General features: G+C 40.5%; 1 protein-coding gene across 1 annotated transcript in view; it reads left to right on the top strand.

Moving 5' to 3' along the window:
• Positions 1-17,365, top strand: part of LOC129762449 (protein timeless homolog) — a 223,112-nt gene that overhangs the window by 24,096 nt on the left and 181,651 nt on the right. Inside the window, exons 5-8 of the mRNA XM_055760706.1 lie at positions 1,700-1,871; positions 2,030-2,166; positions 2,260-2,340; positions 2,739-2,845. Coding sequence (XP_055616681.1) covers positions 1,700-1,871; positions 2,030-2,166; positions 2,260-2,340; positions 2,739-2,845 — 497 coding nt within the window. The remainder of the gene's footprint in view (positions 1-1,699; positions 1,872-2,029; positions 2,167-2,259; positions 2,341-2,738; positions 2,846-17,365) is intronic.

Genomic DNA, 17,365 nt, shown 5'->3' with positions numbered 1-17,365 from the left:
ATGGTTGCCTCAACATGCTTGAAGTTTGTGGATGGATGAACCAACTTCAGTCGGAGCTGAAATTGCCACGTTGTTGATGAAGGAGTCGATAGTTGCATAAACACCGGATCGGTTCAACGTGGAGAGTCGGAGCTCAAATTGGTGTACTGTGGTGCCCGCAGTTAGGAGCTTGGTAATAGCTTGCAGCGGATGTTTCTCCTCACGGCTCTTTCACCATATTTAGAGTCCGTTCGATAAAGCCTACGGAGCCTGAAATCGGGAAGGTACATATTCACATCGGGCTTGATCTGATTTCTAGACGCGACTGGAGTTTAGTTGATATGAGGAATATCCCTCTGGCTTAGTGAATTTCAAATACTGGTAGCGTACCCACTTCACAACGATATGGAAAAGAGTGCGGATGTTTCCAGGTCCTTTTTTTGTTCTAAATTTATTTTCAAATGGCTCAGCAACATTAAGTAACAATGAGCCGTGTTTATGAATAGGGAAAAGCCTCTGTGAGTAGAACAATGTCATTGTTCTTTCTCAAAAAGGCATAAAACCCTATTATCTTTTCGAGAAATGTTACAATATAGATAATGACAAAATTCACAATATAATACTACAGGCTTCTTGTTTAAGCTTTTTAAGCTTCTTGTTGCAGAGATGACCATCTCCTTGGAACTAGTTATTGCCTTGGGACTAGGGAAGAGGAATGAAAATCTGCTCACTTTTCGAATTCTAAGGAAAAAGTTGAAATAAATAAATGGAAACGTTAATAATAAAAATCAAAACAATAAAGGAAAAATAAACATATATGCTCATTAGGGTGCCAATGAAAATGGTCATCTCTAATTTCAAAAAGTTACCTCATAAAAAATGTTCACCACCTCGAAAAAACACCCTATGCCAAATATCTGCTCAATCGGACTTAAGGGAGAGTGGCGCAAAGCGGTCAAAGTTTGAGTTTTTTTGAAAATCGAAAAATCACCCAAGGGGGGAGTAAAGGAAATCTGGGTTTTCGAAAAAAAATTGTAATGCCAAATGCCTTAAAATTGCATGAAACGTCGAGATCTAGGTCATCTCGGAAAAAGTTTTTGGATTAATAAGTAACTAGCATATAACGCGTAGACATTTTATCTCATCATATTATCATTCTATCATACCATTTCGTTCGGATTATTAAAGTTCAAAATCTTGTTGCTCCGACTTAACGCTCTCGTTTTAGAAACTTTGAACTTACACCCCAGTATAGAAATGAAAGACGTAGTCCTACGTTATCTGATTTATCATCATGTCGTATTGTCGTATTTATTGTCAATCCCAGCAAATACTATGAACTCAGGAATTCCGTTGGCTTCCAACCAATCTTCCGGATTAGTCGCGCCATCAATAATTTCTAAATTACGGAATTCACATCTTCGATATCCTTACATTTCGCTGGAAATTCGCATGTGCACTTAGCCTAGCCAACTTGGTTGTTATAATGTTTTTTTTATCATTAATGTATTGTTTCTTTTTAACCACTACGGATGTGCCTCAAGCTATTTTTTTTCTACGAACATTAGTCGTTCCAATGTTTCGTGTACTAATTAGAAGCTAACCTTGTTCTAATTGTTCTTTTATTAACATATATAACCATGTCACAAGTGTATCCTTTTTCCTGAAACACCACCACTCATTATTTGCTCTTCCGTGTTCTGTCCTAATTACATTTCAGAGCTTATTTACGTGATGTAATCGAGACATCTCACATGTTCTTCAAAATGCTGGAGAAGTATTGCCAGGGGAGTGTGCGTGTCCAGAGTAAAAAACGCGCTAAGACGAAGCGTAACAAGAGCGCCACCGCCAGTGGACGGAACAAAGCTACACAGCAGGATCCAGCGCTTGACGTGAGTCCGATTATGCCCAGATGATGATGCTCGGCGAAACGGGCTATTATCGTTAGTGTAGTAATACATTTATTTTTATTTTTCCTCCACATTTCCGTTGCATTACGTCCTGTCATTCACTTTTGCGACGGGTGGACGACATCCTCGCTCGCAAATAGGCGGAAACTTTAGAGGAGCTGTGGCTCACAATTGCTGGCCAAGTATCGATATGTCTGGCTAATCAGATTACGTTGCCGGAAGAGGATCATCCCATTCCATTCGACGCCGCCTCGGACATTCCCATCGACGATCAGAAGTACGTCAGTCTTCCGGTTTCTGCTCTCAGCAAATAATCCTTCTTTTTTTTAATCAACGCCATCATCTTTGCTATCTCTGTGTTTTCCGACAGGGGCGAATGCATGATAAGGATTCACTCGCTGTTGCGTAACGGAAAATACGAACATGCAATTATTTTAATGCGATCCGCCAGGTAAGTGAAATTAATTAATTCTTTCGGACTGCCTGTCTCATAAATCTCTATTTATTATTTAATTAAATGGAACGGGATAGTTCTCTCTAATTGCAGGGAAAAGATAATTTCGTTGAATAAGTATATTTTTAACTGAAAAAAAAACTTTTTGATTTTCGCGCATTTGTTTCGAAAATAATACTTCACATCAATATTATTCAATATGTGGTGAAATCAGAGAGAACATCCCACGCATCCATTTCCCAAAATTTGTTTTTTTTCCACATTATTTTATCCATCCGATTTTTATCGAGCTCCTTAGAAGCAATACTTTTCTATATACGTTTTCATTCACGTTCTAATGTATATATATATTTTTTTTCGGACTCCTCTGTCTCGTGTGTCGTATCTTTTCGCAGAGAAGTTTGGCCTGAGGATGATTGTTTCGGAGCACCGACATCCGCACCGGAAGACGAGTTAATGCTGCTGAGGGAGGTTTTTGCGGCGAATCTTCCGAAGGTTGCAGGTGAGCGTTTGATTTTTCTTTTTTTCTTTCGTGGCAATTTGTGTTGTGTACGGTTTCACACAGCCTGAAATGTGTGCTCCTAAATTGATGGTTCGCCAATAAATGCCACGCCTTACCCACAGGGATAGGATGTTCCGACGATTTCACGTCAAAACCATAACCCAGATAAATAACTTTTGATAGTACCCACAATCGATACCGCTAAACCCGCCTATTTTGAAATATTATTTATTGAGGTGATTTACAATAAACGTTCGCAGCATTAAACTTTCAGCAGCTTGGTGTGTAAATTTCTGGGGCACAAAATTTGTCCGATGTTTTATCGATTTTTCCACATAAAACGGCTCGCAGCTTCCCCAGAGCATAGTTTGGCGATCTATGAATCGAGATTGAAAAAGTTTCTCTTCGTAGAGCCACACTTATTTGCAGTCTTTAAACCCATCCTATTTTCGAAACTTCCATAGAGGAGCAATTGAAAAACTATTTGCGTGTGCAGCATCATATTATGAAAGGAGTCTCTCTCCCCTCTCGCACAACCGGGAAAAAACTTTGCCTCTATAATTTTTTTGTTTGATCATATGTGGCTTCCACCATAACACATTTATATTCAATGCGATATTATCCATTATGTATGAGCTTTTTGGAGCTATGCTCCCGGTATAGACTGCCCCCGGGTTAGCAGCCCGGAAACATAAATTTGCGCTAGGTACGAAATTATAGGATCGTGATACGGATCCTTTGTTTCAGATTGTGCCGGGCGAAGTGATGCATTTTTTATGAGCAGGTAGAACCTCTAAATCAATCTGTCGCACACACGTGATCGAACCTTCATTCCCGTGAACTTGAGTGCGCATACAATGTGTCATTTTACCTGCGAGATTGCCAATTGAAAATTTAATCTAACCCCACTCTCCATTCGATTTGGAGAAGCTTTGAAAGGACTATCTTCTCGATTGCACACACACACATATTGTATCTTGGTTTAATTCATGGCTAATGACATTTCGAAAATCATTTTGTTCGAAAATGTTTCCACACTGAGACGACAGTGTTCCGATGTGGATTGTCATAGCGCGGAGAAGAGTGAAAGAGGATTTTTGAATAACACTTCTGGCGTTGTCCCCTCGGATAATTGCATTGATGCCCATAATCGTTTGGCTGGTGGTGTCTAGGGATGATAATCTCACAGCTGGTTCCAGTCTATTCCCACTCGTCGTTTGGAGCTTGGAAAACAGTAAACGATTCGTATGATTTTATTTCTGCTTTTCTCATCTTCTAATAGCGCAAGTGTTTGTTATCGGGGACACGGTTGATCTTTTAACGTTCAAAATTTATCTTTTATAGTTTTGGTTATTTGTGAATCATAATACTTAATGCTTTCATAGAATGTTTAATCTGTTCACTATATGATGGCGATCGAATGACCAACCAGGTGTTGAGAAGGTGTTATAATAAATGTCATGGAAAGCTGTCCAATGGTAATGGGGGGTAGCTTTTTATTATTAAATTTTATTGAATCAACAATAATCACAAACGAGTGTGGGCGTTATCAGTTTGATGTTCAAGGCAAGGTATCGACGCATGCCAAAGTGGAAAAGGGGATCGACTTACACTGCCTGATTTTGAAGAATTGCCACTTTTTATTCCATAAATTAGAGAGGCTTATGACTACCAAGGGTTATTTATTTCCATTGCGGAATACCTGTGAAACGTTGTCATGGAAATGGTTACGTGTTAGGTGTTCTCTGGTTGGAATTCGATTATCCGGAATGTTGATTTTTTTTTTCATTCCGAATAATCGAATCATGAATAAAATTTAAATGAAATTCATTTATTTGTATATTGCCAGAATTTGGCTAGCGTCCACTGGGGAGAGGGGTAATGTCTAAAAAACAGGAAGTGGGTTATATCTGTGGTATAACCGCAAGGATGACGTAGGACTATCGTTGATTTAGTGATCATTTGTTTGAAGTTGAATCTGAATCCATTCTGAACGAATAAATAAATGACTATTTGGGGGAATTCGAAAACGAGAGCGTTACGTTGTAGGCACAAGGTTTTATGCATCCAATATTGGATGCGGAAATATTCTACTGATGATGAAGAATAATCTTCAGAAGCTTTCCTGTTAATTGCACCTGATTGAAAAATCATAAAACAAAATGTATTTGGTCGCAGTATTATATGAATAGAAAACATTAAAATAAACTCTTTCGCCTGGATGTAATTTTTAATTCCAAGGGGAACTGGCAAATTGTTTATCATGTACGATGAAATCTTTCCGAAATCTTCTCGAAGTCCACCACCAGTGGTTAATGCCAACTTGATAACCACCAAACAAAAAGAGTTGCGCGCGTGTGTGGCGGCTGCTCCGATGCATCAAACGGAACCAATTTTCGATGCTGATACCCTCTTGGTCGCCTTTTCTTCTCCGCCTGATGGATTCCCTTTTGGCCTTAGGGGGAATTTTACCTATCCCGAGGTAAAAGTCGGCCCTTCTGCGCTCCTTCACAGCGCTTTCATGATGAACGAAGTTAGCTTCACCACAACAACGACAACACGCTCCAATCGCTGTTCAATTTTAACTGAGTGGATTTCCGAGCTGTTTTGAAAGCAATTTTGAGGCAATTAAAACAAGTTTTTGGATCAAAAAGTAACAAGTATATAACGCGTAGACATTTTATCTATCGAATGAAGTGTTCATCATACCATTTCGTTCAGTTGTTTAGGAGCTATTAACGCTCAAAATCTCGTTCTCCGGCGTAACGCTTTCGTTTTCGAAACTTTGATTTTACACCCCGATATAGAAATGAAAGACATAGTCCTACGTCAAAAATATTTATCGCCTTGTTACAGCTCATGGACCAACATATTATTCAAATGATTAAGTCCAACTACAAGCAAACGCTTCTGCGTGAGTAAAAGCTTGGCATCTAAGAGCCAAGGAAAGTTCGATGCAAGGTTAAGCGAATCTATGTTTTGTTATGTTATGTTTTGAGTAGCCGAGTCTTGGGGCGAGGTACCAGCCGATTCCATTGTCAAGTCATAGCAAATGCTGATATCCCGTTGTCGGTTGCAAAAGAATGCATACTTTCGATTCTGAAGAAATTGATTGACCAGGACAACACCGTGCACGACGAGGACGTGGAGTTTGAGGCTCTGAACGACGATGACATAGTTAACATTGTTTTGCATTCAAACACATATTTCTACGATAATGAAAATTCAATTTTGACTGCCGAGGGAGCGAATGCTTCATCAGTTTTGGAACTACATCAGGTTGATGAAGATTTTTTTTTTTTTTTTCCAAAATATATATTTTTATCAAGGCTCATATGGCGTTAGCCTCACGGGGCCGGGAGTTCAATACTTTGACAATTTTTCTTATTATCTATGTTAGTAATATGTAACCGATTACTCGCGGTTGGCTCGAGGTTAGTATTACAAGTGTTTTCGTAATTCGGATGTTGCTGTCTCCAATGCTCTGTACGTGGGCCCGACTCGGGATACTTCCTATTGGGATGCAGCTGACCCTTGATCAGCAACGCCCCCCTAGTCTGTACCTCATATCTAGCGTGGTGCGTCTTTCTCGACTCGAGGAATCCAGGATAGAATGGTCACTAACCGGCGCAATCATCAGTTCATGTAGAGTTGTCATGAGCGGTACAACCTTTGGCTCTTGTTGAATCATCAGTGGACTGCACAACCTTTGGCCCGTGTATCTGTAAAGAGTGTGTGTATGTATTGCCGCGACTAAGTAAAAGTTTATCGATCGGATAGGAGGGATATAAAACGGGGACACAACGAAGGAAACATCATTAAACGTTGACATCGGCGTTCCTGAGGAACAGGTATAGATGAAGCAGAAGATCAGGATCACGGCTACCTAAGATATCCCGGACGGGGATCTCCGATTGTCTGCCTTGTGCTCTCAGTGCTCTAGAGAGCTGAGAGCGAGCAGCATGGAACCGGATACACGACCAGACAACATGCTCGATGTCGTGGTAGCCATCGCCACAATCACAAAGATTGTTTGCTGCGAGCCCAATGCGATAGAGATGCGCGTTTAGGTTGTAGTGATTGGACATAAGCCGAGATATCACGCGAATGAAATCACGACCTTTATTCAATCCCTTGAACCATGCACTCGTCGAGACCTTAGGGATAATCGTGTGTAACCAACGACCGAACTCATCTCCACTCCACATGCGCTGCCAACTTACGAGCGTGTACTGACGAGGAATGTGGAAAAAATCATTATAAGCAATTTGCCTTTCAAAAAGTGTGCCTTCTAAAGCGCCCACCTTAGCTAGCGAGTCCGCTTTCTCATTCCCCGGAATCGAACAATGAGAGGGAACCCATGCTAAGGTAATCTTGAATAATTTTTCGACCAAAACACTCAATAGTTGTCTTATTCTTGTTAGGAAATAAGATGAGCGTTTATCAACTTTCATTGAGCGGATTGCCTCTATTGAGCTGAGACTGTCTGAAAAAATAAAATAGTGGTCGATGTTTCAATGATCCCTAATGCGTAATATATCGCACCCAGTTCAGCGACATACACGGATCTTTGAGTTTGAAAGAGGCACTGGAATTTTCATTGAAGATGCCGAAGCCAGTGGACCCGTTTATGTATGAACCGTCAGTAAAGAACATTTTATCAGATCTAACTTTCCCATATTCTGCCGAAAATATCGGCGGAATATAATCGGAGCGTAGATGATCTGGGATTCCATGGATTTTTTGTCGCATGGACAGATCAAAAATGACAGAGGAATTGCAAAAGTATGGGAAGCAAACTTGGTTGGAGATGCCTGGTGAAGGGTGCACGTCGTGGGTAAGGTACTCATGGTATAAAGACATAAAACTTGACTGAGGAATCAGTTGGAGTAGATTTTCGAAGTTATCAATCACCAATGGATTCATGATCTTGCAACGGATGAGAAATCTGTAGGATAATTCTGTGAATCGAAGAGTAAGCGGGGGTACTCCTGCCAAAACTTCGAGACTCATCGTATGTGTCGAATGCAAACACCCCATGGCTATACGCAGGCAACGATATTGTATTCTCTCCAGCTTGAGAATATGAATCCTGGCAGCTGATCGGAAGCAAAAACTGCCATATTCTAACACTGATAATATCGTTGTTTTGTATAACTGAATGAGGTCTCCTGGATGGGCACCCCACCATGTTCCGGTTATTGTTTGGAGAAAATTGATTCTTTGCTGGCATTTCTCACAGGTTGATGAAGATGAAGAGTTCGAAAATTGGGTCTCAAATGGAACAGCCTCATGTGGAATCGAAAAAGTTATTACTTGGACTAAGGAAAACGGATTGCCATTGGAAAGACAATTCATGCTGCGAGAATTACGTAAAATTTTTTTAGAGAAAAATATCAATGTTTGCTTTGTTGCATATTATGCACATTAGAGTGCCAATGAATGCATGGAAAAAAAAGTGACTTTTGAATTTTCGAAAGGGACTTCCTGCAAAATGTTGATTCCCGCGAAAAAATACCCTATACAAAATTTCAGCTCAACCGGACTTAACTTACTAGTGTCGCACAGCCGTCAAGGTTTCAATTTTTCGAAAACCGTTAAATCACCCAAAAAATATTATCGAATATCGAATTTCGGGATTCAGATGACAAAAAAATCGTGATGATAGTAGATCTCGACGTTTCATGCAATTTGAAGACATTTTCCATCAACTTTTTTTTTCAAAACTCCGATTTCATGCACTTTCATTAGACATATTTTGAGAATCCAATAAATCAAAGGACTATCCAAGCGGATTCAAAGGTTTATCACTTATTTTGTATTCTTTGCAACAATCTCAACAATCCTACCGCAACTTTTCCTTTCCCTTACTACGTCCATGATTATTCGAATAATCATATTATATATGATTTTAACTTACTAAACGGAGCTGCTCATCTTAGCTACATCCATGTTTCATTAAATTATCATGTTAGGTATGTTTAAATATTGAATCAATTTTGATGGCACCCTGCGATGTACCGGAACTTCCTGCATTGGGAGCGTCAGCAACAGGCTCGTCGTTCTGCAGAATGGAGTAGGGATTGTCCTGAGTCGTTGGAACGGAACTCTAAAGCATTTCTGCATAAGTCCGCTTGGAACGTTCCGTTAAGAAACGCTTGATTTTTTCTCCTCGTTTGTACACCGAGCATTGAGTAAGATCATGAGGAGCCTCGCCGCAATGAAGACACTTGTGCTCTTTCGCGCAAGGATTCTCATCATGGCTCTCTCTACAATCTGCGCAACGTTTTTTATTGCAACAATAGGCGGCCGTGTGACCGAGTTGCATACATTTGTTGCATTTCATCACCCGGGGTACAAACAACCGAACAGGTAAACGAAGTGCACCTACTGCAATGTAGTTTGGAAGGGCGGAATCCTCAGATGTCACACGAAAAGAGTTTGTCCGATTGAGAACTTTTTTGTCATTTTTAAGTGACACAAATTTCAGTCGATCGCTAGCAAGAATCTTCACACTTTTAAGTGAGTATTTCTTGAAGCGACCGACACCATCGAGTATCTCTTTTCGAGTCAAACCCTTTTCGTTTATTACACCGTCTATTTTAACGTTGCAACAGGGTACGTATACGCGATACTCAATCACAAAGAGATCACAGCGCGTTATTTTATTCGCTTGGCACCTGCTGGAGACGGACAACTCGTAATTTGTCTGCCCCATCCGAGTAATCTCGATAACATCGATAACTTTTGAGATGCGAATGACATTAGGAGGTTTGCATTATCGTCTAAAGTATACAATGAATGGACCTTTGGAGCCCTCAGGGTTTCCTCATCTTCGGAACTCAATGTATTCATTTAATTTCATTCATTCATTTGAATCAATGTATTCATTTAATTTCATTCATTCATTTGAATCAATGTATTCATTTAAATTTGGAATTTTCAACGTATATAAATCTGCTGCAGATAATCGAAACTAGTTATATGAAACAACCCCTATTCCAGCTCCATTTCAGCTGTCTTCTGATGACTGGTAGACACTCTACCATAAATCGTTGCCCTAAGTCAGGGGGTTTCAAATGGTGCTCCGCGGGAAATTTGTGCTCCGCGAAGTTATAGCAAATGCTCCCACTTGAAAACCCACTTTGAAGAAAACCATTCTTCAATTTAATCTCACTGGGCATATAGTGATTTATCTTGTTTACTCCGGGTCAGATGTCGTGTCACTGCAACTCGCAACCGAAATAGAGTTGTTCCCAGTTGGGTAATGTCAATGCAAATAGGATTTGTTTTATTGATAAAAAAAATACAGGTGCTCCGTCTAATAATTTTGCTATAAAAAGTGCTCTGCCATAAAAAAAATCTGAAAACCCCTGCCCTAAGTTGTCCAGCTGTTGCTGAGTATTTTCCCAGATCTTCCGGGGGTCCCTTTGAATCCCCAACTTGCCTCCACCGGAAGCCATAATGATTCGGTGTCAACGTTCAGTCTTCACAGAGTCCAACGGTAAATATATCAGAGATATCCTGACAAACATTCGGTTTTACCTGATTATTCTGAATTTTATTTTATTTGTTCTGGCATCAAGAGACTACAGTGGCCCAAATGATCCAATTATCTACTTTTTATCAATTCTAAGAACCGCTGTTTCAATGTTAAACGTGAAACATTAAAATCAAACCCAGTAGAAACTGCATTGAATGCACGCTGAAGGCTGGCTGTTGCTGTGTACATGCTATAATTCGTTCGCCGTTCGCCGGTACGTTCAGATTCAGGTGGTCTAAAATTTCAAAAGAATCGACGCGACCAGTAAGTGTATCCGCTATAAACATAGACCCAGCTAGTGTTCTTCTGCAGTGCAGTGAATCCAGATGGATCAGTGAGCAGCGGTTTTCATAGCTAAGGAGCTGATGAGAATTGCACCGCGGAAGCAGACGAAGTGCGTACTGAATGAATCTTCTCTGAATGGACTCGATTCTCGTGATGCCAGTTGGAATGTGCGAATTCCAAACGATACTGCAGTATTCCAGAATCGGCCGAACCAGAGCCCAATATAGAGACTTGAGACAATATACGTCCGTGAAGGTTTGTGAAACCCGCATAATAAATCCCAAGTTTCTAAACGCCTCCTCAACTCATGGAATGTGGACACCAGAGAGTACGTATTCGAACTTTATCGGTTCTTTTTTCCTGGAGAAGATTATCGTGGAGCATTGGATTTATGTCCATACAGCTCGTGGTGCACCATTCGGCTACAATATGCAGTTGTCGTTGAAGAAACCGACAGTCAGCTACTGATACGGCAACAGATTTTTAAATGATACGCAAATGATACACGAAGTTCTTCTAATGCCAAGCAAATGTCGTTGAATTAGGAAGATCAGAGGTCCGAGATGCCTTCCTTGAGGAATACTGGAACCTGCAGAAAAAACATCCTTCAACATCCTTCCTGTGAATCCTCGCTTTTCCAGTTTTGTGATTGAGATGTCTTGATGAATTATGTCGAATGCAGCAGTCAAGTCAGTATAGATGGCATCGGTTTGCCTATTCCTTGCCAAACTTTCAGCTACATAATTAGAAAATACCAACAGGTTCGACGATGTTGAGAGTCTCGGCATAAATCCAAGGTGGTCATCACTTATGTACTGTTTGCAATGCGAGAAGACGGGTTCCATCACTACTAATTCAAAGAGTTTAGAAACAGCACAAAGTTCCAGAAGTCAAAAAAAGCCGGAAGATATGCAACAGTGGAGTCGCTAAACTGTTTATGCACCTTTTCAAAAAGATGGAATACCAGCTGAGCCTGGACTAATAGAGGATTTTAGTTTAGCGGCGGCGGTGAAAATCTGGAATTCCTCAACATCGAAGCTGCTGAAAGAGTAGCTCATTGGAGGAACATTCCTGACAGCGGAAGCAACTTGCGCAGTAGATAATGAGCGGTCGAGACAGACAGTAGAGAACTTTCGCGAGTATAAACGACATATCTCTTCCGTATCTGAATTAGCCGTGCCTTCATACGCCATTGTAGAAGGCAATCCATCCTCCTTGCGCTGTTTGTTTGTTGTTGAATGGTACTGTATGTTACGTTGATATCGTCCAAAACAACTTCGACTGAGCTTGTGGCAAACGTGGTTGGGGTAATCTATGAGTGCGCGGGATCAGCGAAAAGAAAACCATGCGTTGAAGAACGTCAGCTGAGATTGAAGCCGCCAATGATTATTACTTAATCAACTGCAGCGGAAAAACCACAGTCTCTAATGATTTGATGTGGTCTCCAATCAAAGAAGGGTCGTTGATACGATCAGAAGGAAAGTACACCACACAGATCAAGAGCTTATGACCAACGAGTTCAATTTCCACCTACACTCTACAGTGCGCCAGATGATATCCTCTATAATCAGCGCCTTTAGATCTTGTCGAACTGCGAGCAAAACGCCGCCTCCAGATGCTTTACGGCTGATGTACGGGGAACATCACATCGAAAAACTTCGTAGTGCTGACCGAGGATCTGAGTTGAGAGAGTTCTAACGTTCAGCTTATTTTCGTTGAACGCAATAGTGTCATAGGCGCCATCCGATGTTGCTAGTAGGTAATCGTTGGCACACGTATTTAGTCCGGGCAGTTCTGATAGTAGACGAGAAGATCGTTAGGTTGTGAGTTGTTTTGCCGTAATTGAATATCAGTGCGCCACTCAGCCCGGCTAGTAAGCAATGATCGATCAGGTTTAGATAGTCTTAAATCGATGGGCGGATCAGAAGTCGTTGAGGGTAAAACGAGATCATACATGCCGGCGGTGTCGAGTTGGGAGCAGGGCCCGAAATCTTCGAAGGTAAAAAAATGAGGACCGACTCTACTCTCAGCAGATTCGCTTCGACTAGAACTGCTTCGGCAGTCGCCGCCAACAAAAAGTGACTTGACTAGAAAATGAATTGACTAGCGAGGATGACTGGTGAACTAGTCCAGTCAGTGGTTATTTTAACTGACCTGAATAATGAATACAAATCTGCCTGACTTCAATCCACACTTACATTTCCCCTTGACACTAATTCATACCCACGTACACAATCTTATTTCTACGTTCATATAAAGAGGAACGAAAACATGATTTCTGATGCAAAAAAGAAGTTACCCCATCAATGGACGGTTTATTGTCTACCCATCGTGAACTCAAACCAACTTAGACATTTATCAAGTATGCTATAAAGGTCATCGCGTTAGTATTAGTTAGTATTAGGCGTGCAAAATAGCGCACACACACTGCACGTTATTTTATACGTGTAAGTAATTTTCGTGTACGATACAAAAGAATCTAGCTTACCTGTAGCATATGTCAAACCACGTTGAACTCAAACATCGATGCATGCACATGTACATGGGAGAGAGAAAGAGAGCAACGAATTAATTTTGGCGGAAGTCACTTCAAAATGCAATGAAGACAATTTGAATGGGAAGAAAAAAATGAAAAATGATATAGTCGAGTCGGTAGAGGGAGATAGCGACTAAACGCCCGGCTGACTGTTCAGTTGTTTTGACGGAGAAACTACGTGAAAAAGCCAAAAAGTCATTACTAACTGACTATGGATATAGTCAGTCAGTTAGTCAGCTGACTATCCTCAGTTGACTATGACTATGCAGAGCCCTGGTAGGGAGACCCCGTTACGAGACCCACACGTAGGACTATCACGACTGGGGGTCGAGGCCTTCCATAATGTCATCTTCAGTGCGTCCCATTGTCCGGTTGATAGTCAGAGTCCGGCTGACTAGTGAAAGTCGATCCAATAACGTTGGCGGAGGTTGGCTGAAATCGAAGGGCGAATCAAGAGTCGTCGAGGGCGAAACGGACTCATACTTGCCGACGGTGTTGAGTTGGCAGACTCCGTCATCATACCCATACGTTAAACTAGGACGGCTGCGGGTTGCTGACAGGAATGGCTCGGCAACGGTGGAGGGATCGAGGGGTACCATAATGCCAACTCCAGTGCGTCCCAGTGTCTAGTTAACAATTCGTCGTGCTAATGTAAGCGTTATATCCTGCAAGTCTGCAGAATCGATTCGCAACACGTTTGTTTCGGTTGAAACTAAGGCCTGTTTGGCCCTAGCTGTCCACATGGACTCTCATTCAACCTCCCAAGGCCTTCTCTGGTCTAGCCAGGTTATGCAAAGGGAAAACCTCACATTCTTAGGTTTCCTAACACGACGGACTTTTTATTATAAATTCTTACCTTGCTCCTAACTTTTTACACAATTTGTGAAGAGACTTGATGGCGAAAAAAATTTTATTCCACGAAAAAGCTTTTTGATCTTCTTGGTTTCGTCTAGAACACGTCTGGTCTTTTCATGGTCGCTTCAGTAAGTCCCGAATCGATCCAACCGGAACTCTCTCGACCCGCCACCTCCTCTTTGTTCGGTGCGATGTTTTTAATGTGTCGTGTAATGTTAAATGTGTTGTTTATAAACCTTGATTTGTTTTGGGTATGACTGAGTGCCGTCATTTTAATCCTAGATATATATGTATATATATATATATATATATATATATATATATATATATATATATATATATATATATATATGTTTTTTAATCAGTCATTTTATTTTTTATTAGATTTTTATTTTTTGAAATTAGAAAAAATATAGTTTTTAATTTTATGCGAAAGACCCTATCTAGCTGTTTTTAAATTTTCATATAGATGAGTGTTTTCTTTTTGGTTTAACAATAATTGTAATAGGTGGTAGGTGCTAGGTGGAGTGACACCCAACCAACAACGAAAACCCAACAGGTGACTCATCACACGGTTGCTCCTGGATATGAACTAATCAACTTATGCTGACAACAAATGCCTTCTTTGAATTCATACTTTCTTATGTTAGTGACGTTACACCCTTACGAAACGAAAAACGTCAATGAATTTTCTACAATTTTAACTTCAAAGTTTCGAAAACGAGGTTGTTACGTTTGAAGTGCAAGGTATTAACGTTAATACCTCTTTGCCGGTTGAATGGAGTTGTATGATAATCATTTCATTTTCGAAAAATAAAATGTGTAAGTAGTTATATGCTTGTTACTTATTTATTGACCTGAAAACTTGGTTCAATAGGTTAAAAATTGCTCTGAAAATTGGCTCTTAAAATTACATGCAGCGACTGATGTACGATCGCCGGAATGCGTTTTCCCAACACAGATTTCAAACCCAAGGAGCCTGGGGAAATCGGCATTACAAAATACATATATGAAAGCTGCGGGTACTTTTGTACTCGCTTACATTTCTGCAGACCGGAATGTATTTTCCTAACACGAACTACAAAAGCGGGTACGAACTCAACGCAACGATTCCATTTCTTCAGCTCACATAACTTTTGATTCAACAATATTCAACTAACGTCGATTGATTCAACAATATGAGTTCAACGTGCATGTCAAATCATAATTGAGTACCTAAAGTTCATCAAATTAAGCAAATTTGCCATTCGAGAAGTACACACAGTTGAGAGGATATATATTTAGCAAAAGCTGTCCCCTTTGTATAGTCCTACGTCACTCCGGTTATGTCCCCGACATTACCCACCCGTCTTTTTAAGAGGCTTTAAACTTTGCAGTTCATTCGCCTTTATGTGTGAAGTTAGCGGATGAAAGTTCAGCGGATAAAAGTTTTTGTTGCGTGCAAGTTTCTGTTCAACGTCTTGCTGGATTTAATGAATAATTAATTATTTCAATTGAAATAAATTGATTGTTCATCAAGTAACAACCTTCAAAATCATACTGATTAGATAGAGAATTGAGTCATTCATCTTTCCACATAATTCTTTTTTTTATCGTGACAGAGAATAGTTATAGACTAAAACACATTCTCGAGATAGTACTTATTCGATATAGAATATTTTTGTCTATCTTTGACCAAATTTCCATTGGTCGGAAAAGGGTCTAAGAAAAGAAAGCCCAAAATTTGTATGAGCATAATATACATGGATTTACACGGAATATTTTACAAAGAAATTTGTATTTCGATGTATGTAGATGTAGTGGATAAAAATATCGGGGAGGAATGAGAAATCGAATTCTTTCTATTTTTTCAAAGATAGCAAATCCAATTAACGTTATCAACTATCTTTGACGGCGCCAGTGGTTGTATGGTTAGCGTAACAGCCTCACAATCCGATCGGCCTGGGTTCAATCCCAGCTGGCGTCGTTGGGATTTTCTGAGGCGAAAAATCTCTGGTTACGTCTTCCTTCGGAGCGGAAGTAAAAGAAGTTGGCCCGGCTCATGAGTTGTTGAGTCTGATAGGTAGGAACAGGTGGAGTCGCCTCCCTGATGTCGGTGATTGGCACTAAAGTGGCGGAAATAGGCCGACGAAAAATAAGCGAAGATAAAAAAAAAAAACTATCTTTCATCTGATTTCTATATCGTTGTTGTGGGCCATTCAGTACTGAGATATTATTGTATGAACCAAAAATTTCGAATTCGTATTTGATAATAATAGTAACTTTCATTCGGCATCGGACTGTTGAGTAATCCAGTTCACTTTGCTTTCGCTGCGCTTCGATCTAAGATTGGACCCCACCAGTGGTAATCCAACTTGGAAATCGTCGTTTGATTTTTCTGTTCGTTTTTCGCGTTATTCGTATCTTGTGTTCTTCTTTCCGCGTCATAAATTGGACGCTTCGCGTAGGGTGCGATGAGCAAGAAGAAGAGGAAGGCAGGCTCGAGCCCTGCAAAAACGAACGCATTGCCAGGGGCAATAAAATTTCGAGGTAAGCGTCATCTATTGATGCACGCGGTGTTGGTGCAGTGAAAAGCGCTCGCACTGAACCGAGCCTTCGCGTATGTGACATCGCACCGAACAACAGCGAAGTAGGCGATTTCGGCGCGTCGGTCGAAAATGTAAACGCCCAGGCAGCAACCAAAATCAAGCTCCTCCCGCTGGTGGTGAAGGCGGTCGCTCTTGACAAACTCATCAGCGAATTCGCAGCAGAGTACAAGCTGTGTGGCATAATTCGGTCTTTTTCCAAGCAGTTAACATTGTTTATTTTCCGTCTTCATAAGGGCTTCGTTTGTGCCTTTGAGAATGCATCAATGCATTAAACTGACGTTATGGCGAAGCGGACGTTAAGGTTGTGCATCAAAAAATTATTTGGGAATACTAAGCATCTTGAATATCTTACTGGAATGTTATAAGTTATTTGGGTTCGCGTGCCAGTCACAAAACTGCCTTCAACTAGGATTGCATTTGCGCTAATATTGATCATAATGAAGCATTGCTACTGTTTTTGAGGTTGTTATTAACAAAAAGAGTTTATTTCTCTTGTTTAGTCATCAAGAAAGTAAATGTTCTGGAATTTTGTATGTGATTAGGTTTTGCTTGCCAGTAGCAAAACTTCCTCCACTAAGGGAGACAGCTGCGCTTATCTCGAGCATAAGAAAGTAATGCAACTCTTTTCGAGGCCAGTAATATTAACAGAAGCGTTTCTTTTGAGAATAGCGTAAAATGATGAGATATGTTCATATTGCTAGTAGTTTCAAGCC

The sequence above is a fragment of the Toxorhynchites rutilus genome, chromosome 1 (genome assembly GCF_029784135.1).
Source record: "Toxorhynchites rutilus septentrionalis strain SRP chromosome 1, ASM2978413v1, whole genome shotgun sequence".
In the NCBI taxonomy this organism is placed as follows: domain Eukaryota; kingdom Metazoa; phylum Arthropoda; class Insecta; order Diptera; family Culicidae; genus Toxorhynchites; species Toxorhynchites rutilus.
Note: the sequence above shows the minus strand (reverse complement) of the source record. Positions and strands in the feature narration are given on the sequence as shown.